The 26019-nt window shown below is 37.2% G+C and overlaps 1 protein-coding gene and 6 non-coding genes across 9 annotated transcripts; all 7 read right to left on the bottom strand.

Moving 5' to 3' along the window:
• Nucleotides 1-7719: 7719 nt before the first annotated feature.
• On the bottom strand, nt 7720-7791 carry TRNAP-UGG. Its single transcript has one exon. It is a non-coding gene; the product is annotated as a tRNA-Pro (tRNA).
• Nucleotides 7792-8879: 1088 nt separating this feature from the next.
• Nucleotides 8880-8951, bottom strand: TRNAP-UGG. The gene has a single exon. It is a non-coding gene; the product is annotated as a tRNA-Pro (tRNA).
• Nucleotides 8952-9290: 339 nt separating this feature from the next.
• Nucleotides 9291-9362, bottom strand: TRNAP-AGG. The gene has a single exon. It is a non-coding gene; the product is annotated as a tRNA-Pro (tRNA).
• A 1582-nt stretch (nt 9363-10944) lies between these two features.
• On the bottom strand, nt 10945-11016 carry TRNAP-UGG. Its single transcript has one exon. It is a non-coding gene; the product is annotated as a tRNA-Pro (tRNA).
• A 92-nt stretch (nt 11017-11108) lies between these two features.
• Nucleotides 11109-11180, bottom strand: TRNAP-AGG. The gene has a single exon. It is a non-coding gene; the product is annotated as a tRNA-Pro (tRNA).
• A 321-nt stretch (nt 11181-11501) lies between these two features.
• On the bottom strand, nt 11502-11573 carry TRNAP-UGG. The gene has a single exon. It is a non-coding gene; the product is annotated as a tRNA-Pro (tRNA).
• Nucleotides 11574-17073: 5500 nt separating this feature from the next.
• On the bottom strand, nt 17074-24569 carry LOC116019816 (peptidyl-prolyl cis-trans isomerase CYP59). 3 transcript variants are annotated; one of them, XM_031260155.1, is made up of 15 exons: nt 24239-24569; nt 23898-24163; nt 22901-23005; nt 22599-22716; nt 22346-22396; nt 22009-22100; nt 21815-21914; nt 21356-21478; nt 21178-21255; nt 21034-21080; nt 20874-20929; nt 20627-20667; nt 19934-20039; nt 18474-18606; nt 17074-18382 (listed from the first exon to the last, which is right to left on the bottom strand). In XM_031260155.1, the coding sequence occupies exons 2-15, from the start codon at nt 23993-23995 to the stop codon at nt 17482-17484; spliced, it is 2049 nt and encodes a 682-aa protein (XP_031116015.1). In that variant the 5' UTR covers nt 23996-24163; nt 24239-24569; the 3' UTR covers nt 17074-17481. The 3 variants fall into 3 exon arrangements, with proteins under 3 accessions (XP_031116015.1, XP_031116018.1, XP_031116016.1); XM_031260158.1 differs by having other exon boundaries at nt 23898-24160; XM_031260156.1 differs by having other exon boundaries at nt 23898-24139.
• Nucleotides 24570-26019: the final 1450 nt, after the last annotated feature.

The following is a 26019-nucleotide window of genomic DNA, read 5'->3' as shown; positions in this document are numbered from 1 at the left end:
TGCTTTACATTTCTTTAAAAATGCTAAGAAAAATGAAGCTTTTTCTCCGAAAATTATATGCTTGTAGTACTTTTCTCTTCTGAATTATATATATATATATATATATATATATATATATATATATATATATATNTATATATATATATATATATATATATATATATATATATATATATATATGCCAAAGACCTTGTGGTCTAGTGGTACCCGGTGTCCCGGAAAACACTCTCACATGAATGATGGGAATGGGTTTGAATCGTCCCTACTGTTTTAGTTCGGTTGCTACAATGTCCAGTTCAGTTCGAATCAAACTGTAATCATCCCTACATATTAGCAATAATTTGTTGAAAAAGAAAAAATAACTGAAATATTTACTTTTGTCCATTTAACATAAAGGATGGGAAACCGCCACTTTTCAAATAATTGAGGGGCAAATGTGGATACATGAATAATTCAAGAGGAAAAAGCATTATAAGAATATAATTAAGAGGTAAAAAAATGTCATTTCCCCAAAATGCTACCAACCACACTAAAATTTTCCCTTCAAATCTTTCTGTCCAAATAATATATTATATATTATATACTTTCAATTAAAGTAATTAAATTAAAAATCAAATATTAAATATTAAATGTAACAATAATGAGACAACCGTTATGGAACTAATTAAAAATGAACTTGTATTGTCCACAAACGGCGAAATTTTCTCACCTTTAGAGCCTCAACACCTTGTATGACATGATAGTGAATGTTTAAATCACAAATGATAGGGGATAGACTAAGGCTCGATATTGGAAGCTCGGTGTGGACGAAGGGGGCGGATGATAAGGAGGGGAAGAAGGCCTGGAAGAAGGCATGATAGCGCCGTATAAGTCGGCCGACGGTCAGTTGGTCGGTGGAGGGATCATTGAGAAGGTGATACAACTGAAGATCTTAGACTCGTGGTGATTGAACATTGCTATTGAAACGATTAATTACCAAGGAGGAAAAGTCGGATTAAAGAAGTAAGAAGAAGATGAGTCCTCAGAGTGATTGAACATTGCTATTGAAACGATTAATTACCATGGAGGAAAGGTCGAATTAAAGAAGTAAGAAGAAGATGAGTCGGACCAGACCGACCTAGAAGGGCCCGAGGTAAGAGAGGCGGTGCAAGACAAGCGATTATGGAAGTTTCCTAAAGAGTTTGTCGGCGGAAAGTGGGAGATGCGGAAGGAAGGTCGAGATAAATTAGGAAAGTGCCTAAAATGTAATAAGGAAAGACTTCCTAAGTAGTTTAGAAGTTTTCTAAGAGAGAAATCCCTCCTAGCTTGTATAAATAGGGGTTCTAAGTCTCAAGAGAGGCAGAAGCAATTCATTGTACTCTAAGGCAATTCGTAATACAAAGAGGGCTGAAAAGTTACTCTAGCTTTCCGATAGTGTTAGTCGATTTTCTGGTAGTGTTGGCCTGCCGTTCGACCATTCCGTGGAAGATAAAATCAACATTGGCGCCGTCTGTGGAGATCAATCAGCCTTACCCTTCCCCTTTTCGGCGGCAGTAGCTTTGCCCTTGTGGCGGGCTCACAGAGCAGCATGGCATGCTTCCATATGAGCAGTTGAGGTCTCGGAGTCTGAAGAAGAAATTTCAACAACATCTTCTAGCTCTTCGTCTGCGTCGTCCGAAGAGTCGTCCTCGTCCTCGGCTCTAGCGAGAGTCTTTCGACTGATAAGCTCGTCGTTGTCGGTTGGAAAAGGAATAAATAAAGCGTTAGTAAGTTCACAAGGAACCGAGATGAGAAGGAATGGGGATAAAAGAAGATGAAGAAGTAACCTGCTCGGGCTACGCCTTCAGTGAGCAAGCCAGCCCGACCTAAAGCTTTTAGGTCGGACCATGTATCGACCGGGACGAGCTGGCCCTTCATTGCCAATACAACGGTTTATAAGGGCGAGCCAGCCACCAAGTTGGGCTTCCCATCGAAGCGATAATCCTCGGATGCCAGCGGAGAGGGAAGGAAAAAACGTCTTGAGGGTTAGAAGGTTTGACAAAAAAGAAGTCATTTTTCCACTTCTTAAGAGAATCCTTCAAACCGTCAATGACTCGGCAACCCCGCCGTTGGGATATTCGAACGAATACGGAGGGGGGCTTGCCGACCTGAGAAACTTGGAAAAGTTGGTTGAATAGGGGCATGGTTGGTTGGAGGTCGAGTTTGTGAGTGGAGGTTAGAAAACATGTGAGAAGGCGATGGGAGTTGGGAACGAGCTGACCCGGTAATATACGAAAATAATTAAAGAAGGTGGTCAAGAAGGGATGGATTGGAATACGGAACCCATATAGAACCGACTTGTAGTGAAGGCCGATATAGCCGGAATGAGGATCATGAATATCGTGGTCACCAGCCGCCATGACCATGGCCTTGGGACCAAGTAGGTCTTGGACGTGTTCTAGCTTCTCCGAAGAGAGAGTGGAAGTGTTCTGGACCAGGAGGTTTAGGGCGACATAAGGTTAGCCAGGGCGACATTCCAGACGCGGCCATGGCCAGATGAAAATGAATCTCCTCTGAGGCATTGGTCGGAGGATCGACCGAGGCATTCCCAGAAGCCACCGACTAGGAGGCAGAGGCGGAGAGGTTTTCTATAAACCTCACGTGAGAAGAAGAGGAAGATGAAGACATGGAAAGACAGAAAAGGCAAGAAAACAAGAAAGGAAGAAAGGGGCTTACCAGAAAAGTTTGTGGAACTAACATCGGAGAGAAAATGGCAATGTGGGAGCAGACGACGGGCGGTGGAGAAGCAACGAGGTGACGGAAATGGAGAAAACTGGACTGCATAGGAAAAAAGGTAAAAGGTGAAGAAGCAAGGCGGATAAGCCTTTTATAAGATCAGAGGGTGAAGGAGATGAGGACGCGTGGTTCTAATCGGAGGGACGGACGAGTGATGCGATTGTTGATAGACGGTTAGCTGACGTAAGAGTGGGAAGACATTTAATGCCCATATGGCGGTTCATAAAAGGTAATGATGAGGGCGGGAATCACGAAGAAGATAGAGGATCGAAAAAGACGAAAAATAGAGAGTTTCGCGCAGTCAGGACAAGTGGGCATGGGCCAACTTACAGAAGCGAGCTCCACCAAAGTGACTGATTGGACCTTAGAGGTCGGACTAGGCAAATCCTTTAAAAAATGGAGGATATAGCAAAACCCAGCATGATCCTCATACTAAAGGTCTAAGGGACTGAAAGGGATATTTCATGGGAAAGGCCAGACCTAATGCAATTAAGAGGTCGGATTGTGTCGATTTAAGCTCAGTCGAGTCCTCAGACTAAGAGTTTGAGGGACTGGAAGCATGGTTGGGGAACGAGTCGAAAGGCAAAGTTGAAAGGATGTGGCAAAGTCCTAGAAAAGGTCGCACCTAACCTCGACGAACTAGGGTTTGATGGGCTGACCTATCTCGGGGTTTGAAAGTGTCAAAGGTTCCCAAAAAGACCCTTGGGGGCCGGATGAAAGATTCTATGATGAATAAACTATTTAGTAAACGCATGCAGAAAGAAAAGAGGCAAAGCATGAGCAAAAGGATGACGATTTTCCATTCATCGAAGCCCGAAGGCTGGATAATTACATTCAAAACAAAATAAAGGGGCCAATGGAACACCCCTTCAGCAAAAGCTAGAAAAAGCGGGGCTTTTTTAGGTTAATCCCCAAACCTACTTCGTCGGAGGAACAACCTCAGAAGAAACAGCCGGAGTCGCCGGTGCAGGAGCAGAAGCATAGTCGCGGTACTCCTCCCAGAAGGCAGCAACGCCTGGCGGAGCGCCATTAGGGGTACCACGGTCTAGCATGGCTTGGATTTCGTCGAGGAACTCCATGTAATCAGGGTCTGGAATCAGCTCCTCAGGGGGACAGGGCTATGAAGCATTGGTTCCATCTCGATGGGCGGCGATTCAAGAGGTACGACAACCCAGTCATCCTCTTCCAGTTCAGGCGGAATGTCGATGGGCAACGAGGGGTCATCACCGGGCAGATCGACGAGGGGATGGAGCAGAAACTCTACGCTTGGGTGCCATGGTCTTAGAGGGTAAGTTCTGAAACGAGGGTGGATGAGCAAAAATGGAAGCAACAACGGTATTTATAGGGGAAGGATTTGCTTTGAGAATAGTACCATGTAGTCGCACTCGAGTAGGTGTAATAAAACTGATGTGACAATGTTAGAAGCTCGTTGATCGACAAAAGATAAGGATCAAAAACATTAAATGCGTGGGACTTGACCGATGGGACCGTGAGAAGATAGGGTTAAAAGCTTAAGCTCTGGCAGGCACGAGTGACGACCAGCGCGAGGAGAAAAACCCGGTCGCAAGTACTTTTTCGAGTTGTGCTTTGCGTAACTCGGGAAAGTGAGGGACTTGGGGGGAGTAAAAAACTTTCCCTAAGTAAAAACGTACTTGAGGTGACGAAAGTGCACAGGAGGTGGCTCGATGACAGAGGACAAGCTAGTAATACTTTTCCAAGTCGTACTTCAAGTAACTCGAGAAAGTGAAGGACTGGGGAGTAAAAATTTTCCTAAGTAGAGAAGAACAACGCATTTCCCCGAGCCGTGCTTTGCGTAACTCGGGAAAATGAGGGACTAGATGATGGAGGATAAACTAAGGCTCGGTATTGGAAGCTCGGTGTGGACGAAGGGGGCGACTGACAAGGAGGGGAAGAAGGTTCGGAAGAAGGCACGATAGCGCGGTATAAGTCGGCCGACGGTCAATTGGTCGGTCGAGGGATCATTGAGAAGGTGATAAGGTAGCTGAAGATCTTAGACTCAAAGTGATTGAACATTGCGATTGAAACGATTAATTACCATGGAGGAAAGGTCGGATTAAAGAAGTAAGAAAAAGATGACTTGGACAAGACCGACCTAGAAGGGACCGAGGTAAGAGAGGCGGTGCAAGAAGGGCGGTGCAAGACAGGCGATTATGGAAGTTTTTTAAAGAGTTTGCCGACGGAAAGTGAGAGATGCGGAAGGAAGGTCGAGATAGATTAGGAAAGTGCCTAAAATGTAATAAGGCAAGAGTTCCTAAAGTAGTTTAGAAGTTTCCTAAGGGAGAAACCCCTCCTAACTTGTATAAATAGGGGTTATAAGTTTCGAGAGAGGAAGAAGCAATTCATTGTACTCAAAGACAGTTCGTAATACAAAGAGGGCTAAAAAGTTACTCTAGTTTTCCGATAGTGTTAGTCGATTTTCCTGTGGTGTTAACCTGCCGTTTGACTATTCCGTGGGAGATAAAACCAACAATAGTAACTCAATTTTTGCCCTCAATTTTAACACCTATTTAGCATAGATTTAACAGAAGGGCCAAAATTGGTACAAAATCAATAGTTAAGGGACCAACTTTGGTCAAATTAAAAGTCGAGGATAAAAATTGGTAAAAGTCAATAGTTGAAGGGCCTTAGATAATAGGTTAGTTGGTAACTATTTTGTATTTGTTTTCAAAGATCCAAGGGTTGAATGACTTGAATCTTGGTTGCTACACTTCCTTTAATTATATGTATAACGTATTTTATTTCTATTTTATATTTGTATTTAAATTGTGAATTGAGAGATTTATATTGTATTGTGCGTGTTAATAATGATTTATTGATTATTAATTGATATGAAATATGTTTTGTGATTTGTTTAAAAAAAATATTTTAAACATAATTTCTGTTGGAATAATTTCATCCAATTGATTATCTTGTTGGTGAATAAGACCAAAAATTTTTAAAACCCAAGGTTTAAAATATTTACCTTCCAAAAGTGGTATGAGTGTTGTAGTGTTAATCTCTCAGGATAATTATATAGGTATTGGATCAAATGAGAACAAGTTCTTATGGTAGAAATAATAACCAACCTCAGTCTTAGGTAATGAGGGTGGTGGTGGGGTAGTGAGTGGTGGTGAGTGGTGGAAGTGGGTGGGTGGGTGTTGGCGGGGGTGATGGGTGGTAGTGGGTGGTGGTTGGCGGTGGAGGTGGGTGGTGGGGTAGTGAGTGGTGGTGAGTGGTGGAAGTGGGTGGGTGGGTGTTGGCGGGGGTGATGGGTGGTAGTGGGTGGTGGTTGGCGGTGGAGGTGGGTGGTGGGGTAGTGAGTGGTGGTAGGGGTGGTGGGTGGTGGCGGGAGTAATTGGTTGCTCTATTGCGGCAAACGGAAAATGACTTCCCCAAAAAAGGGAGAAGTCATATTCCAAAAAATCACCTATATTTTTCATTGACTTCTATTTTTTCCCTCTAACCAAACATTGAAAACCTGGAAAATAATTTCTAAAAATCATTTTTCAGTTTCCAAACACACCCTTACATACAAGCCCTTTTTGGTAATATAGTTAGCTTATCAGCCAATTTTGACTTATTTGACTACTATTAGTTGTTTGACTTGGTTAAACAACTCATATAAGTATTTGATTAATTAGTTTTTTGTAACAGCTTATTGTTCCAAAACCAGTATTGTAAAAATCGCGCCTAGGCACCGGACGGCCACGGCGAGGAAGGCCGGAATCGGCCTCCTCCGTGGCCGTCCGGCTAGGCGGTTTAGGCGGCGCCTAGACCTCCGTGGCCGTCCGGCTAGGCGGTTTAGGCGGCGCCTAGACCGCCTAGCCGGCTGAACCGTCTCTACCGATCAGTTTTTTTTTTTCCTTCCTCTTCGGGAATGAAGAAGAACTCAGAACTGCCTTCGTAGACACAGACCAAAACTTATCAAAACTCCCTGTGTTGATGGAGCCGGCTGCGATCTGTTGAGGCCTGTGACTGCGATCTGTGACAATGATCTGTTGGTGGAGCCGGCTGAGATCTGTTGAGGCCTGAGGGGTGTGTCAAAAGCGTGGCGGTGGGAAGGTTTGTCGCCGTGAAAGTGGCGGTGGGAGGGGCAGAGTGCGAAGAGGAAGAGAGTCACGATTCGTGGACGGAGAAGACAGAGAAGCAAATGTAATGCGTTGAGGTCTCAAGGAAGAGAGGCAAATCTGAGTTTCTGATGGTTGTTTTGCAGATGAAAAGTTGAAAACAAATAGTGATATGGGGAGAAAACAAAGCGATATGCATTGAGTACTGGAATGGTTTTGGAAATTCAGTGGGCGGATAAGACAAAAGAAGTTATGGTTTTAGAATTTCAAGAGTCAGATATGGGGAACAGTACTGGAAGCTATAATTCCTATAAACATTAAGACTAAAAAAAATAAAAAATAAAAACAAATTGGGCGCCTAGCGATTTTTGCAACCTTATCCAAAACGCTAACATTTAAAAACAGCTTTTTGAGTAAATCAGAATTAGTACAACATATTACATATGGCTGCAAAAAAGTTCAACAATGAGGGTGAGGGGTGTTGTGAGAATTAAACTCACAACCTTTCGCACCCAAAGCGAGAATCATACCACTAGACCAAACACCCAACGAATTGTTAATTTCACATTGAGCATTTGATCAACAAATGTCTAAACACTAGTTTGTTTAATATTGAGATGAAAGAGTGGAAGACTGCTAACTTAGTATATGCACGAGTGTGAGTTGTTATGAGGTGTAAAATGGTGAGGGGTGTTGTGAGAATTGAACTCACAACGACCGCACCCAAAGCAAGAATCATACCACTAGACCAAACACCCAATTAATTGTTGATTCCACATTGAGCATTTGAGCAACAAATGTCTAAACACTAGTTTGTTTAATATTCAGATGAAAGAGTAGAAGACGGCTAATTGAGTATATGCACGAGTGTGACTTGTTATGAGTTGTAAAATTGTGAGGGGTGTTGTGAGAATCAAACTCACGACCTCTTGCACCCAAAGCAAGAATCATACCACTAAACCAAACACCCAGTTAATTATTGATTACACATTGAGAATTTGAGCAGCTAAAGTCTAAACACTAGTTTGTTAAATATTGAGACGAAAGAGTGCTGATTGAGTATATGCATGAGTGTGATTTACTGGTAAAAAAGCGTGAAGGGTGTTGCAAGAATCATACCACTAAACCAAACACGCAATTGATGTTGATTTCAAATTGAGCATTTGATCAACTAAAGTTTAAAACAAGTTTGTTGCATATTGAGATGAAAGTGAGAGATTGCTGATTGAGTATATGTATGAGTGTGATTTGTTGCAATCCAACAAATACGGTGAGGATGAGGGGTGTTGTGACCGAACACCCAATTGATGGGGAATGGAATATTTACGTAATTGGAAATATAATGTTGGGAAATTATATTATTGGACCATGGTCCACATTATAATGTTGGTGTTGGTTTGACTTCATAATTCTGTGGTGCATTGATAGATATACATTATTGAAAAATGCTAGTTTAGTTTTGAAGAAAAAGAATGGAAGATATATAAGTAGAGTTAATAAAAGAAAGCATGATTTAACAGGAAAATTATGTGGGATGGGAGAGTGTGGATATTGCAGAATGTAGGGAGGAAACAAGCCAAATCTTTGGGACAACATGATGTGGGAAGCAGTGCATTACAGTTATGGCCATCCTATTGCCATCCCTAGTTCCCTTATTACAAATACCTCCTGAATCAAGTTTGACTGCACTGAAATGTAATGTTCACAAATTTCTTTCTAGTGAAACTTTGGATGTTATGTTTTCATTTCATTTTTATCAGCTGTTTGATTAAAACTTTCTTTTGTTACTTTGTTTCAGGAATGTCCCAAAAAAATTGAGGTCACTTCAATTGGGTCCAACTTAACCATTTCCAAGATAGTTATCATGGTAAATGAGTTGGATTCTTATTTATTTATTTATTTATTTATAAATTTTTTTGGATAAGGGTCAAATGCGCTTCAAACTATTTGAGAAAATGCAATTAGGCCATTCAACAATAATACGCTGCAATTAAGCCCCAATAGTTGAGACAAAAATTCAAACACATACTTAACTAGTCGTGAGGGGTAAAGAAGTTAGGGGTGCTGTGAGAATTGAACTCACGACCTCTCGCACCCAAAGCAAGAATCATACCACTAGACCAAACACCCAACAAATTATTGATACCACATTGAGCATTTGATCAACAAATGTCTAAACACTAGTTTGTTTAATATTGAGAAGAAAGAGTGGAAGACTACTAACTGAGTATATGCATGAGTGTGACTTGTTATGAGGTAAAAATGGTGAGGGGTTTTATGAGAATTGAACTCATAACACCTCGCACCCAAAGCAAGAATCATACCACTGGACCAAACACCCAATTAATTTTTGATTCCACATTGAGCAACAAATGTCTAAACACTAGTTTGTTTAATATTTAGATGAAAGAGTGGAAGACTGCTAACTGAGTACATGCATGAGTGTGACTTGTTATGAGTCAATGGTGAGGGGTGTTGTGAGAATTGAACTCACGACCTCTCTCACCCTAAGCGAGAATCATGCCACTAGACCAAACACCCAATTAATTGTTGATTCCACATTGAGCATTTGAGCAATTGTTTAATATTCAGATGAAAGACTGCTAACTGAGTATATGCATGAGTGTGACTTGTTATGAGTTGTGAGGGATGTTGTGAGAATCATTGAACACACAACCTCTCGCACCCTAAGCGAGAATCATACCACTAGACCAAACACCCAATTAATTATTGATTCCACATTGAGCATTTGAGCAGCTAAAGTCTAAACACTAGTTTGTTAAATATTGAGACGAAAGAGCGAAAGAGTGCTGATTAAGTATATGCATGAGTGTGATTTGCTGGTAAAAAAGTGTGAAGGGTGTTGCAAGAATCATACCACTAAACCAAACACGCAATTGATGTTGATTACAAATTGAGCATTTGATCAACTAAAGTTTAAAACAAGTTTGTTGCATATTGAGATGAAAAGTGAGAGATTTCCGATTGAGTATAAGTATGAGTGTGATTTGTTGTAATCCAAAAATACGATGAGGATGACAGGTGTTGTTAGAATCGAACTCACAACCTCTTACACCCGAAGCAAGAATCATCCACTAGACCAAACACCCAATTGATGGGGAATGCAATATTTACGTAATTGGGAATATAATGTTGGGAAATTATATTATTGGACCATAGTCCACATTACAATATTGATGTTGGTTTGACTTCATAATTCTGTGGTACATTGATAGATATACATTAGTGAAAAATGGCAGTTTAGTTTTGAAGAAAAAGAATGGAAGATATATAAGTAGGGTTAATAAACGGAAGCATGATTGAATTGGAAAATTATGTGGGTTGGGAGAGTGTGGATATTGTAGGATGTAGGGAAGAAAGAAGCCAAATCTTTGGGATAGGATGATGTGGGATGCAGTGCATTACAGTTATGGCTATTCTATTGCCATCCGTAGTTCCCCTATTACAAATACCTCCTGGATCAAGTTTGACTGCACTGAAATGTAATGATCACAAGTTTCTTTCTAGTGAAACTTTGGATGTTCTGTTTTCATTTCATTTTTATCAACTGTTTCATTCAAACTGTCTTTTGTTACTATGTTTCAGGACAGTCCCAAAAGAATTGAGGCCACTTCAATTGGGTCCAACTCAACAATTTCCAAGATAGTTATCATGGTAAATGAGTTGGATTCTTTTTTCTTTTTTTTTGGATAAGGGTCAAATATGCTTGAAACTATTTGAGAAAATGCAATTAGGCCATTCAACAATAATACGCTCCAATTAAGCCCCTAAAGTTCAGAAAAAAATTCAATCAAGACATTTTGACATGTTTTTATACGTAAAGTTCAAGTTAATGCTAACTTGGATGCCACCTTAGCATAGTTTACCTGCTGTGAGCGGTAAAGAGGTTAGGGGTGTTGTGAGAATTGAACTCACGACTTCTCGCACCCATAGCTAGAATCATACCACTAGACCAAACATCCAACAAATTGTTAATGCCACATTGTGCATTTGATCAACAAATGTCTAAACACTAGTTTGTTTAATATTCAGATGAAAGAGTGGAAGACTGCTAACTGAGTATGTGCATGAGTGTGAATTGTTATGAGGTCTAAAATGTTGAGGGGTGTTGTGAGAATTGAACTCACGACCTCTCGCACCCAAAGCAAGAATCATACCACTAGACCAAACACCCAATTAATTGTTGATTCCACATTGAGTATTCAGATGAAAGAGTGGAAAACTGCTAACTGAGTATATGCATGAGTGTGACTTGTAAAATTCTGGGGGGTGTTGTGAGAATTGAACTCACAACCACTCGCACCCTAAGCGAGAATCATACCACTAGACCAAACACCCAATTAATTATTGATTCCACATTGAGCATTTGAGCAGCACCTAAGTCTAAATCACTAGTTTGTTAAATATTGTGACGAAAGAGCGAAAGAGTACTGATTGAGTATATGTATGAATGTGATTTGCTGGTAAAAAAGTGAGAAGGTTGTTGCAAGAATCATACCACTAAACCAAACACGCAATTGATGTTGATTTCAAATTGAGCATTTGATCAACTAAAGTTTAAATACAAGTTTGTTACATATTGAGATGAAAATGAGAGATTGCTGATTGAGTATATGTCTGAGTGTGATTTGTTGCAATCCAAAAATACAGTGAGGTTGAGGGGTGTTGTGAGAATCAAACTCACGACCTCTTGCACCCAAAGCAAGAATCATACCACCAGACCAAACACCCAATTGATGGGAATTGCAATATTTACGTAATTGGAAATATAATGTTGGGAAATTATATTATTGGACCATGGTCCACATTACAATGTTGCTGTTGGTCTGACTTCAAAATTCTGTGGTACATTGATAGATATACATTAGTGAAAAATGCTAGTTTAGTTTTGAAGAAAAAGAATGGAAGATATATAAGTATGGTTAATAAAGAGGAAGCATGATTGAATTGGAAAATAATGTGGGATGGGAGAGTGTGGATATTGCAGGATGTTGGGATGAAAGAAGCCAACTCTTTGGGACACGATGATGTGGGATGCAGTGCATTACAGTTATGGCCATCCAGTTGCCATCCCTAGTTCCGCTATTACAAATACCTCCTAGATCAAGTTTGACTGCACTGAAATGTAATGTTCAGAAATTTCTTTCTAGTTAAACTTTGGATGTTCTGTTTTCATTTCATTTTTATCAGCTGTTTTATTCAAACTGTCTTTTGTTACTTTGTTTCAGGACGGTCCCAAAAAAATTAAGGCCACATCAATTTGGTCCAACTCAACAATTTCCATGATAGTTATCATGGTAAATGAGTTGGATTCTTATTTATTTATTTATATATTTTTTGGATAAGGGTCAAATGTGCTTGAAATTATTTGAGAAAATGCAATTAGGACGCTTCAATTAAGCCCCTAAAGTTGAGAAAAAAATACAATCAATTCATTTTGACATGTTTTTTTATACGTAAAGTTCAAGTTAATGCCACCTTTGCATACTTTACTTGTTGTGAGCGGTAAAGAAGTTAGGTGTGTTGCGAGAATTGAACTCATGACCTCTTGCACCTAAAGCGAGAATCATACCACTAGACCAAACACCCAATGAATTATTGATTCCACATTGAGCATTTGATCAACAAATGTCTAAACACTAGTTTGTTTAATATTGAGATGAAAGAGTGGAAGACTGCTAACTGAGTATTTGCATGAGTGTGACTTGTTATGAGGTGTAAAATGGTGGGTGTTATGAGAATTGTACTCACGACCTCTAGCACCCAAAGTGAAAATCATACCACTAGACCAAACACCCAATTAATTGTTGATTCCACATTGAGCATTTGAGCAACAAATGTCTAAACACTAGTTTGTTTAATATTGAAAGGGTGGAAGACTGCTAACTGAGTATATGCATGAGTGTGACTTGTTATGAGGTGTAAAATGGTGATGAGTGTTATAAGAATTGAACTCACAACCTCTCGCAACCTAAGCGAGAATCATACCACTAGACCAAACACACAATTAATTATTGATTCCACATTGATCATTTGAACAGCTAAAGTCTAAACACTAGTTTGTTAAATATTTAGACGAAAGAGCGCTGATTAAGTATATGCATGAGTGTGATTTACTGGTAAAAAAGTGTTAAGGGTGTTGCAAGAATCATAACACTAAACCAAACACGCAATTGATGAAATGAAAGTGAGAGAATGCTGATTGAGTATATGCATGAGTGTGATTTGTTGTAATCCAAGAATAAGGTGAGGGGTGTTGTGTGAAGTGAACTCACAACCTCTTACACCCAAAGCAAGAATCATACCACTAGACCAAACACCCAATTAATGGGGAATGCAATATTTACGTAATTGGAATTATAATGTTGGGAAATTATATTATTGGATCATGGTCCACATTACAATGTTGATGCAGGTTTGATTGCATAATTCTGTGGTAGATGGACAGATATACAATAGTGAAAAATGCTAGTTTAGTTTTGAAGAAAAATAATGGAAGATATATAAGTAGGATTAATAAAAGGAAGCATGATTGAATTGGAAAAGTATGTGGGATGGGAGAGTGGGGATATTGCAGGATGTAGGGGGAAAGAAGCCAAATCTTTGGGACAGTATGATGTGGATGCAATGCATTACAGTTATGGTCATCCTATTGTCATCCCTAGTTCCCCAATTACCAATACCTCCAGGATCAAGTTTGACTGCACTGAAATGTAATGTTCACAAATTTCTTTTAAGTGAAACTTTGGGGCTCGTTTACTAATTGAAAAATTTCTCCAAGAAATCTGGAGAATTAGAAAACAGAAAATAGAAAACATGTTTACTAGCACGCACAATTTTGTCATTTTAAAGACCGGAAACAATTTTCTATAAAACTAAAAAACAGAATCATCTATCGAATATTTGATTATATGTCACTATAACCATATTCTCGCTATTATCTACTTACATATTTATTCATTATCATCTATCGACTATTTGATTACAATCATTATCATCTTCTTTTACTTATCACCATCTTCTCTCTTTTCTACTTGTATTACTTATTTAAACATACCTATTTGCTTATGTTTAAAATTAGAAATCATTCACATTATCAAAATTAAAAATCGTATTTTATACCAAGTTTTATATTTTGATTGAACTCAATTGATTATTGATTCAGATATTTTTTGTTATGTTATATCGTAATATACAAGTTTGGTTCGGATATTGAATATTGAAATTTCACATATATTACTATATTAGAATTCAAAGTAAAAAATTATATATTTATATACATGTAATTCAAATGAATATATCCAAAAATATTTTAAATATTAGCTCAAAAAATATTTATATTATCTAAATTAAATTTTATGTGAACTTAATAAGTTATTGGGTCAGATATATTTTTAGTTATGTTATATACATATATAAATTTGGTCCGGATATCAAATGTAAAAAATATATTGAACTTAAAAGTAAAAACTATATTTATTCAATTCAAACCACATATATTTTAAAATATTTTAAATATAAAGTCTAAAAATCATTTGAAATTAAACTTTGTCTTGATTTTATAGAATTAATCTAATTAAAAAAATAAATTTGAAAAAATAAGTGTTACTGTGTTAGTAAACAAGTTTTCTAAACAGAAAACTGAAAATGAAAACTAAAAAATTAAAAAACTGAAAACAGAAAACATTTTCCAACTAAAAACTTAGTTTTGAGTCTCTCAAATCATTTTAAAATTAAATAAGAGATATATCCATGAATAATCTCTTTTTCTTCATTTGTTTTTTTTTTTTATAACTGTTAGATTTGTTCATTAACATTTGTCAATATGACTTTACAAGCTTTTAAATCATGTGAGAATTCAACACATGTCATTAGTATAAATTCTTATCATCGTAACGTAAATCATGGTGGGCTCATGAATTTTTAGCGTATAGAAGGAAAAACAACCTTCACCTATACCTATTTGGCGCCCAATGTGCATTTCACGCACGATTTTTTCTTTCTCCAAAAATTATGTTCTTGGTTTAGAACAAATAATTAATGGCTACAACATTGACACATGAAGTGTTAGGTCCAAGAAGCTCCGATGATCAATGGAGTTATCATCCAGATGTCAGTAGCATTTTTGAATCACCACCGATCGCTAGCCATGTTGTGCATCATGCTAGTTCGTCATCGCGGAGAACTAGATCTTCGTCGGGACAAAAGAGGATACACCAAAGTCATTTTGATGAGTTTGGAGAATCATTATCTCTTAAAATTGGTGAGTGTATTTATAAGTGAATACTCAATGGTTAGGACTTTTCCCTAGTGGGCATCAACTTAATTAACACATTAACATCCATTGTTTTGAAATTTTCGCCCCCAACATGCGCGTGAAATGCACACACCTGTTGGCCGCCTTGGGTGCATTTCATGTACAATTTTTTTTTTCCAATAAGTCATTTCTTGCCGTAGAACTAATTTTTTCTCTGTTTAAAAACTTAGCTTCCAATGTTGAGGTTTCTCTTACTCAACAAAAAATTTAATTTTGAATCCCAATTCATTTTAAATGCAAAAAAGGAGATATATCCATGAATAATATTTTTTTTTACTTTATTTGTTTTTTAAAATGTTAGATTTGTTTATTAACATTTCTCAATATGATTTTAACAAGCTTTTAAAGCATGTGTGAGCTTAACCTATTTCTATGGTGTAAATACAGTACTTTTTATCATCATGAATCATGATGGGTATGTGAATTTCCAACATATAGATCGCTACTCATAATGGAAGACAATTGAGCAAATGATTCTCGTAGCAATGGGGCCAATATAATAGTGGCTACGACACTAACACATTAAGTGTCAAGTCCAAGAATCTCCAATGATCAATGGAGTTATCGTCCACATGCTAGTAGCATTGTTAAAATCACCACCGATTGGAGATCATGTCAAATATCCTACTAACTTGTAGTCGTGGACAACCTACCAGATCTTTGTTGGGACATAAGAGGATATGTGAAAGCCCTTCTAGAGAGTTAGGGGGATCATCATCTCTTCAAGCCAATAAGTATACTTTTCAGTGTTTTGGGTTTTTTTTTTTTTTGGGTAGGCCTCAACTTTCCACATTAACATCCACTATCTCAAAAAAAAATTCTAAAATCTCATATTCCTAATGGTTAAAGTTTTTTCTCAGTGTTTCTTTTAGTCAAAAAATTGTTGCTTTAGTTCGGAAAATCAAGGAAAAGGCAATGAATAAAAAAAAATGAAGAAATGAGAGTGGTCACTAGTTACATTTCAGGTGCGATTTTTTTTCTCTAAAAGCTCGGTTCTTGGCTTCTTGTAGTATAACTAATTTTTTCTCTTTAACCACTCAAACATATTTTTTTTTTAATACAGAGCATCAAATAAGTCAAATTTATTGGTAAAATTACACCGGTGACTGTTATTTTTGTCGTTGACTAGCAAATTTTATTAAAAATATCGACCATGGACCAAATTGTCGCCTTCTCTGGCGAAGGCGACCAAATGGTAGCCTTCTTTGGGAGAAGGCGATCAGGAGTGATTGTTGCCGGAGATTCGTTAGATTTTTTGCCATAATATAAATGACCGCCTATAACAGGTTTGTGACTGGTTGTTGGACTTATTTGATAAGAAATAACATATTTGAGGGTTTAATTGCAATTTTTAAAAGTTTCAAGGTCTAATTGATTTTTGGTGTAAAGTTTAAGGACCTATTTAACTTTTTTCAAATACCTACATTTTTTTTTGGTAAATCCACGAGGTGCTCCGTCTGTTTAATGGTCTGGGTCTACCCGACTAATCCACACTCCTCCGAGAGGCACTGGAGTTGGCCAGGGAATTTCAATACCTACATTGAGATTGCTTTAAAGCATGTGAGAATTCAACTTACATTATATTAATTGATATAATTTTAAAATGTTTAAAGCATGTGAGAATTCAACTTACAAAAGTGTATGTGACGCTATTTACTCTTTAAATTGTCATTTAAACCCAAAAAAAAAATGTTCTCTAAAAGAAAGCTGAATGCAGACCCATTTCAATAATTTTGTTTTAGAAAAGAAAAGAAAAAAGAAACTGTCGTTATATTTTAGCTCATTTTCGATTCTAATTTTTTTAAAATCCCGAATTTCATTTGAAAAAGTTGCCAAGTAATAAAATCCTCTAGAACTAAGCATCCAACAAATCTGAATCTTGTGTTGCAGAATAACTTCTTAAATCCAAAAAGATAAAATAAGGGCAGATTAGCCAGAAATTAAAGATAATCGGCAGAAAGGTTTTGCATGTGCATCAAATTCACAGCCCGCATTCCACAATATACCCAAATTATACTGAGATATTGTAGTACTAAAAAAGTCGCAAAATAACTGATTTTACACTACTTAATACGGAGTAGTTCATATTGAGTTTTCTTCCCACAAAAGAAAAGCAACAAAAATTCAGGTTTTCTTCTGCTCTCAAGCATGATGCCATTTCAGTTGAATACACGTCCTCTCTTTGCATGATAAATTTCCAGGCTCCTGCAATTAATGATTGCTTATGATGGATAGAAGAATTGGACCAAGACCTCAAAATGAAGATCCCGTTCTCATTTAGCAATCTAGCATGACGTGTTATTGTGTAATTTCCTCGTCAACTCAACGCCTTCTACCTCCATCACAAGCATCATCAATTTTTGCACTTCTCTTTCCATGATCTCGCTCTTGTTCTCTTCCTTTGCGCCCAAAATCATCTCGTCCTTTCTCATCATACTCTTTCTTATCCCCCTTGTCCCTATGCCTAGTACCATCTGCATGCCTCCCATCATACTGTATCTCATCTTTCCTAGCCTTCTTTACAGTCTCTTGTTCATCCCGCTTATCATGCCTAACATCATCTGCATGTCTTCTATTGTACCCTTCCTCCTTTCTCCTATCCCTCTTTTCATGTTCTCTCTCATCCCTCTTATCTTTGTGTGCAACACCATTGTCCCTCCTTCTGTCATTCACCCCCTCATCTCTCCTATCCCTGTGGCTACTATCTGCTTTCCTTCTATGATCAGAATCATTTCTTGCCCTGTGATCTCTATCCCTTTCACCACGTGATGGGCTTGCTCTACTTTTGTCATTCACTATGTCATCTCTCCTGTCCCTGTGGCTATGATCTGCTTTCCTTCTATTATCAGAATCATTTCTTGCCCTGTGATCTCTATCCCTTTCACCACGTGACGGGCTTGCTCTACGTCCTGTATACTTGTGATCTCTATGGGATCTCTCCTTTTCATCATCAAATGGGCTTCCCCGGTGATCTCTCTCCCTTTCACTACGTGATGGGCTTCCCCTACTTCCTCGATACCTGTCTTCTCTATTTTCCTTACTTCTGTGCCCATGTCCATATCGATCATGCAGCTCTCTCTTTTCGTTATCTCGGTCGAAGTGTTCATCTGAACCCCTACGTTTAACATTCTGTTTGCCATCATCTTTTTCAGCTCCATAATCCTGTTGCCTTTTATTTCCTCTTGGACTACCACCAGCATCTTCATCAAATACCATTTCAAACCTTGAAGAGATTTATAATAAATGTACTGTGTTAGAAAGGTAGTAGAGGAGACGGGCGCATACTTTGTAGGTAACACATTTGTCTTACTAACCTTGAGTTATCATCTCCACCGTGCTGCCTGTTATCTTCTTTAAGTATGTATTTTGGATGATGTTGCTGGGTAGAGTTCGCTGTGCAGTCTTTAGCAATGTGATCAAGGGAGCCACACTTAAAGCAACCTCCTCCTGAATTGGAAAACAAATATTTGTAACCTTGAAAGAATGGAAACTCAAAAGGGTAAAAACTAAAAAGTAAATCCTTAGTGGTAAAATTTCTTTGTTTTATCTTCACTTAACAGCTTCTGATACTTCTTCAAACCATGTTCTGTATTAGTTGCCTCCTCAGTGCAAAGGAATGTTTATCATGTGTTTTCCTTCACTTGTTGCAGGTTTAGCTTTAATCTAGATTGTGCTTCTCTCTTGATTATTTTTTGTAGGTTGGCTATGGGAAAGGACTTCATAACTTCAGTATTATCTCATTATCACATCGGCCTGATTGAAGTCTTATGATATGAAAGATGCTTTAGTTTCTAACCATCTAAGTTCCTTTTTTGGGTGTGCACTGGGTAAACCCGTAACCCTAGTCAACAAAGGACCACAAGGAGGTAAACTAGCATAAGGGTGTGTTTGGAAGCCCGGAAAATGATTTCCGGAAATCATTTTCCGGGCTTCGTGTGTTTGGCAACAGCAGGAAAACGTGGTCAACGGAAAACATTTTCCGTTGACCACGGAAAATCAATGCAAAATTCCGGAAAACAACTTCCGGACAAAAAGTCCGGAAGTCGTTTTCCGGAAATGGGAACAAGGCTCCATAGCGAGCCGTCCCTCCTCAGTCGGCGGACTGGTTTCCGCCGGAAACCGGGCAGCCGCCGTCCCTTTTTTTTTTATAAATATTTTTAATTAATTAATTTATTTATTTAAAATAAATATTATTAGTTTATATATTTTTATATTTTAAATAAAATAATAAAAATATATAATTATATATTTCTTCTCATTTTCCGGAAAATGAACCAAACACCCAAAGACAGTTTTCCAGAGTACATCCAACACGGAAAATGAACTCATTTTCCGGAAAATAACTCATTTTCCAGAAGTTATTTTCCTGCTTTCCAAACGCACCCTAAGTTGTGCCATAGTTGACCGACTCAAACCAGGAAGGCTAATAGGCTACTCCCACTGGGAGTCAAACTTATAAGTATACAGCCCAGAGAAGTATAAATGAAATTGACAAAAACCGCTAATTTCTCATTCAATACTACTAAGCCAAGCTCAGGTTTCTTATACAGCTTGGTCAATCTCTAGTCTCTACCTGTCCTGTAGAGTGTAGCCCACACCTGAGCGGCTGAGCCAAGCCTAGCCTAATATAAGTAATGTGAGAGACTGAACTTGATGACCTTCAATCCCATTACTAAAAGATTAATAAGACTACTTGGCTTTAGATGCAAACCATTTCAATAGAGATAAGAATGTCATTGCGAGAGACAATATTGCAAAAAAAACACAATCTGACCTTTACCCATTTGATCCTTGCGGTTTCTATACTGGAACCAATATTTTGCAACACTTTGACTGAAATCAACATGAATCCTTCGATCATCAATTAGAGCATTATCCATCTATCAATGTAGCAAATTGTCAGTTATAGAAACCAGGGCTCTCCCACCAAATTCAAATCACTAATACAATTAGAAAGGAGATCAAGAAAAGATAAATTACAGTATTTATATAAAACTTTACAACTATACAAAATAGAAAAATTGAATCATTAAGTGGCAAGGAAAGTTTGCACAAGTGTCTTCCTTGACATTAGTGGGAATTCAAAAGTGGGAGAGAAGAAGACATGTCAAACAATCCCGTCAATTCAGTTCAAAGAGCACTGGGTGCCATGATTAGGTTTGAAATGCTTCAAAACCATATAGATTTTTTAAAGTATTTTGTGAGTTGTATGCAGTCTGTATATGGTGTAGGGCAGTAAAGAAGATTTTTAAGCTAACAATTGGAAAATCAATATGGGCCAGGATAGTTCTTATGATTATAATGTGCACCAAGAAATAAGAATGCATGGAATGTGGAAGTACAACACCAAGATAAGAGCAAAAGTTAGAACTCATACAGATGAGTATTTCAGACATTTTAATTAATAGGGATCATTCAATAAGCACATTTTTTTTTAAAAAAAAAGTCAGATGAATTTGTATATTACCTTAAAATATGCTTGTTCACAGGCTTCTTTGTCCTCAAACTCTAGCGAAACAACAAACCACGCGGTGAATATGTATAAAAGGGCAAACTTATCCTTAAGAATCCTAGCAAAAGAATGTTAGAGGATGTATCACAGGGATTCACAAGACACAAACATAAATGAAAACATATAGTTTGTAGCCCCGCCCCACACAGAAAGAATCATTATCTAGTTAAGTAACCAGAAGTGCTTCTGCAGAGAAACTCACCAATAAAAGCATAGCACAAACTATCTCCAGTCTTGTAATCTCTTATTATTTCAGCACTGGTGACATTGATGAATGATCAGAAATATGTTAGAATTGAATTTCAAACAGCAACCCAGAGTGCCAGGGGTGGGAGTGTGAACGGCATTCAAAAGGAACTTACGAAGTCACTGTTCCAAAACGTGAAAAGATAGTATACAGGTCTTCATCCTGCAAGTGTGTATGATGTAGTACATTTAGTCCTCCAAATGAATTTGTAGGAACTTCTGAAGAGCATATACAAAACAAGAATGATATAGAAACTCACTTCAGTTACTGGGTTTAATTTACAAACAAAGAGCACGTTATCAGGAGGTTTTATCTCAGCATCAGGAATATCCCCTATCTGTAATGCAAGAAGATAGGATATTAGGATTCATAACTTTTTAACAAGAAAATGTTTGAACTCATTTTTAATTGCTATAGATTGCTAAGTGAATACTTACACTTTCGAGCACAACTGCACGAGAATGAGCTTCCTTTGCACGCAGAACCTCCTCAAGTTCTTGAGTTCCTAGTGTCTCATCCATAGGCACCCAGTCATCCTCCAGACGCACATCATCATCAACCTAAGCAGATTGGACAGTATGAATCATTCTGGCCTTTTAGAAACTTATTTTAAGTGGGACATTCAATATTAAAGTTTAAGCTCTGTTGTCTTATGTTTTAATGCCTAACTCTAACCTCAGTTGAACTCACCAATGAGTGGCACAACATTAACAGTACAAGCAGAAAAAATGATATTAAAATAATCATGGAATGAATAACAATGCGTTTAGCAATGAAGCAATTAGCAATTTCTATTCTTTGCGACCACCTTGATGCAAAGATCAGTAGTCTAGAACGCCGGTAACCGAGAGCTATATATGATTTAAAAGAAAGAGATGAAGATATATAATCATTACCTCATCTTTTGGTTTCCCTTCTGGAGACGCATCTGGAATCAACTCAACTAGTTGTGGTGGATCATCAAAAGGATCATCCAGTATGTAAGTGTGTTTGACTCTGAAAATAGAGATTTGTCAGATAGAAGGAAAGATTAAATCTTATAGGATAGGGAAAGAGATAACTAGATAAGTTCTGTTCAGTGACTACAGACCGGATGTTTTTGAATGGTCGTCCCTTCTCATCTATAAAAGCTTCGTTTATCCTATCTAGTGTATCAATTCCTTCTGCCACCTCTCCAAAAACCTGCCAGGTGAAAGAATGCATTATCATTGATATCATAACAAGCGAACAAAAATATTTCTGTACACACTAGGATATGCCAATAAAATGTGATGCTGGTAAATATGGCAATGCACATGTGAGCGCGCACACATTATATAGTGAAAAAAAAAAAAAAAAAAAAAAGNAAAAAAAAAAAAAAAAAAAAAAGGTCAAATGAAGTGATGGAATGCTCTGAACTAAAGTGAATTTTTGTGAGGAGAACTCACAGTGTGCTTCCCATCAAGATAGTCCAGATCATCGCGCAGCGTGACATAGAACTGGAAACAATGAAATGGAACATAATTACATACAAGATTTATAAAACAAATCCAATTCAGTAAAGATCTCAGTTAAGAAGTTTCAGAGGAAAACTATAGTCGTTGCTGGCTACAAATATCCCCCAAACAAATTTAGAGCAAATTAAATAAAAGGCACAGAATGACTAGACTATCAAAGAGTCCACAGTATATGGTGCAGTACCTGAGAAGCATTAAGATTCTCCCCAGCACTAGCCATGGCAACAGTTCCCTTCTTAGAATGCTTCAAATCCAAATGAATTTCATCACCAAAGAACCGAGCCTGATCACCGTATAAAACTCTGGAACAGCATAATGTAGAGTAGAAGCTCAAGTATGGACAAGTAAATGACTATTATATGTTAACATATATCTACAATAAATATCTACAAATTAAAGAATGGAGCCAAAATCCTAGCTATCACTTGAACACGGTATGAAGCTTTATAAGATGTAAATTGGCACCATAATAAATTTCCAACTTACTTGTAAACTGAATCACCACCAGAACCAGTTCCAGTAGGATCACCTGTCTGAGCGGTGAAATCCTTTTGAACTGTGTGAAATAGACAGCCATTATAATACTTGATCCTACATCACAACAGAGGGGAAATTAGCCAGTTAAAAAACAAACTACGTAGCTATAAATTGACCAAACTCCAAAGGGGAACATTTTCTGAAAGTAATGTCCTTCCTAGAGCCAAGCTACTTGTGAGCTACTAGAGCTTGATTAGACAAATATTCAAATTTGATTACTGTCGAGCCAAGCTTGAGTAGTTCGAGTAATGAGTCGAGCCAAATTCAAACCTTTTAATACTTGGCTCAAGCAACTCGCAAGTCTAATCAGGTTTTTTTTAATATATATTTTATATCTAATATAAATATAATATTACAAATTTAACTAATATATTTATATATTTATGTTTGAATGTTATAAAATGACTATAATCTAGATGTAATATTGAGTTTGTTATGATATTTAGATTTAAAATACTTATCATTATGGAAAATGGCATTTTCTTGAGGAAAAAAAAACTTTGGTGTACATATCCCACCCGAGCTAGAATAGGTCGAACTCGAGCGAGGTCGAGCTCTAATTAAAATTAGAGCACGGTGGAGCTCAAGCACTTCGATTTTTCGAATCGAGAAGAGCTTCAAGCTTGGACTATTGGCTAGGCTTGGTTTGCTTACACCCCAAGTCCTTCCTAACCGTCATGTTGACGGAAATCCACTAAAAACACATTAAATTTTTTAGAGGGGACATAAATAAACTCGAACTCCGAATCTTATAAATAAATTAAGAGAATTCCTTTTTTAAGCACAATTATTTGCATCTGTACAGAATTTGATCGACTTCTAATGAGCATTTCTTGAGTAATAAGGCGAAACATTCTAAATAATCTGCGTTTACAAACCATAAGAGATTAAATGGGCTGTAAAAGATAGTAGGGGAAGAGAAAGCATAGTTAGCATATGAACATACTTGCACAGCTTCAGAAAGTTTTTGCACGTCAAAGGACAACGATCGGTGAACAAATCCACAACCAAGTCCCCCAAGCTCGTCACTATCATCACCGACATTGTGCGTGCGCTTAAAGAGATGCGATGGAGAAATGGAGATTGAGGGCTATGGAAATTGGGGATTTCCAGGTATTTCTTCCACGCAGAGGTGATCTTTCTTTTTCTTTTCTTTTTTTTCACCTTTGTGGTGTTTTCTGTTTTGTGCTAGGGCCAGAGGAAGAAGTTCTACTGTTGATATAGAACATTTAAAATACTCGCATCTACTGGAAAATGATAACTAAAAAACATTGTTAATATATATACCTCATGTCCTCGTCGACGGTGGCGGACTGAGTGCGAGGGAGACAGTGAGGGGCTGGGGTGGCTGGCGGTGCTGGCTGAAATACCTCGTGTCCTCTATCCCTGGAGGCTGGAGCAGGTGCACGGTGCTGGCTGAGTGGCAGTGCGCCGGTGGCGGACTGGGGCGGTGAGAGAGACAGAGTGCGAGGGAGACAGTGAGGGCTGAGGGGCGGTGGCCGGTGGCGGTGGGCGTCTCAAGTCGTGGCGGTCTGAGACTGAGAGAGAATGAGAGATTGCGAGAGAGAGAGTGAAAAACAGAGAGGGGCTGGGGGCAGGGGGCTGGGCGGCTGAACACAATTAGGGATTTAGGGATTTGGCAGTTATAACTTTTATTGGGATAGAGAAATATATTTCCTGTATTATTACGTGATAGAGAAATATATTTACTGTATTATTACGATTAATTATTTTAATTTATTATTATATTTTAACGTAGACGTATAAGAATTGTATTACCATATTTTACAATATTACGCAAACCAAATTATTATTTCCTACCAATGATCTACTATACTAATAAGAGCCAAATAGAGTTAACCTATAATGGGTAGAAAAAATGGCGGTCAAATTATTTAATCAAATGGATAGTTCAGATTAATTATTTAATCAAATAGATGGTTAAGATAATTTAGATTAATATTATTAATAGAGATTACTTAATTTAACCTTACTTTTATGATTATCCGTTTTCCGTTAAATATTCTCTTTTCCGTTAACATTCCGTTAACTTTTAACTTACCCATTAATTTCTATAAGAAAGATCTTAGGTTCGAACCTCATCTCAATCAAATTTAACATAATTATGTTTCTCACTCTATTTTACTATTATTAAATTAAATAAATTAGTAGCTACAACAAAAATTGATACATATGTATTTCTTTAATTTAAAATTATGTGTTTACAATACCTTTATTTGAAAAAATTATTCATTATCAAAAAATTAAATTAAATAAGAGAAATAATTTCATTAGTTATATTGTCTTTATTTTCTCTTATGCAAAGATTCTTTACGTTCAAATTTATCAATTGATATTCATTACATTGTCCATTATCTTATTTTTACAATATCTTGTAATTAAATATCAAAGTTATAGTACAAAATAATGTTATATATTTAGTTGCCAAGTATTTTATTAATACTATGAAAAAAAAATTAAAATAATTTGAAGCTAATTATATTAACTACTTGGGGATCGGTTGACAAAGAGAGTACTCAAATAATAACCCAACAAATTGAAGCGGAATCACTCTATTTTACTCTTATTGAATTAAATAAATTAGTAGTTACACCAAAAAATGATACATATGTATTTCTTTAATACCATGAAAAAATAAAAAAGAATAGTTTGAAACCAATCATATTAACTACTTGGGGAATTTGTTGACAATGAAAGTACTCACATAACCCATTGCCCAGCAAATTGAAGCGAGAAACTACCTTTTAATATCTTTAGAATACATAATATTTTAAAATTTCAAATTTTTATTAATTTATTTAATCTTTTTTCTTAAACTAGGGATTTCTTTATCTACAATAGCTCATTCAATGGTTGAACCAAATGAACCCCAAGCAGAACACCTAAAGGAAAGTCCATAACTCCTATATCATAATCTTATTGCATGACGTTGTCATCTATGCTACCAACAATAACCGAATTGCAAATAACACACTACAACAAAAAGGAAGAGAATAAATAGTAAAGATAACGACAATGACAATGTTACTCAAAAGAGAATTAAGAAC

This window comes from Ipomoea triloba, chromosome 5, assembly GCF_003576645.1.
Source record: "Ipomoea triloba cultivar NCNSP0323 chromosome 5, ASM357664v1".
In the NCBI taxonomy this organism is placed as follows: Eukaryota; Viridiplantae; Streptophyta; class Magnoliopsida; order Solanales; family Convolvulaceae; genus Ipomoea; species Ipomoea triloba.
This window is presented reverse-complemented; position numbering and strand designations above follow the sequence as displayed.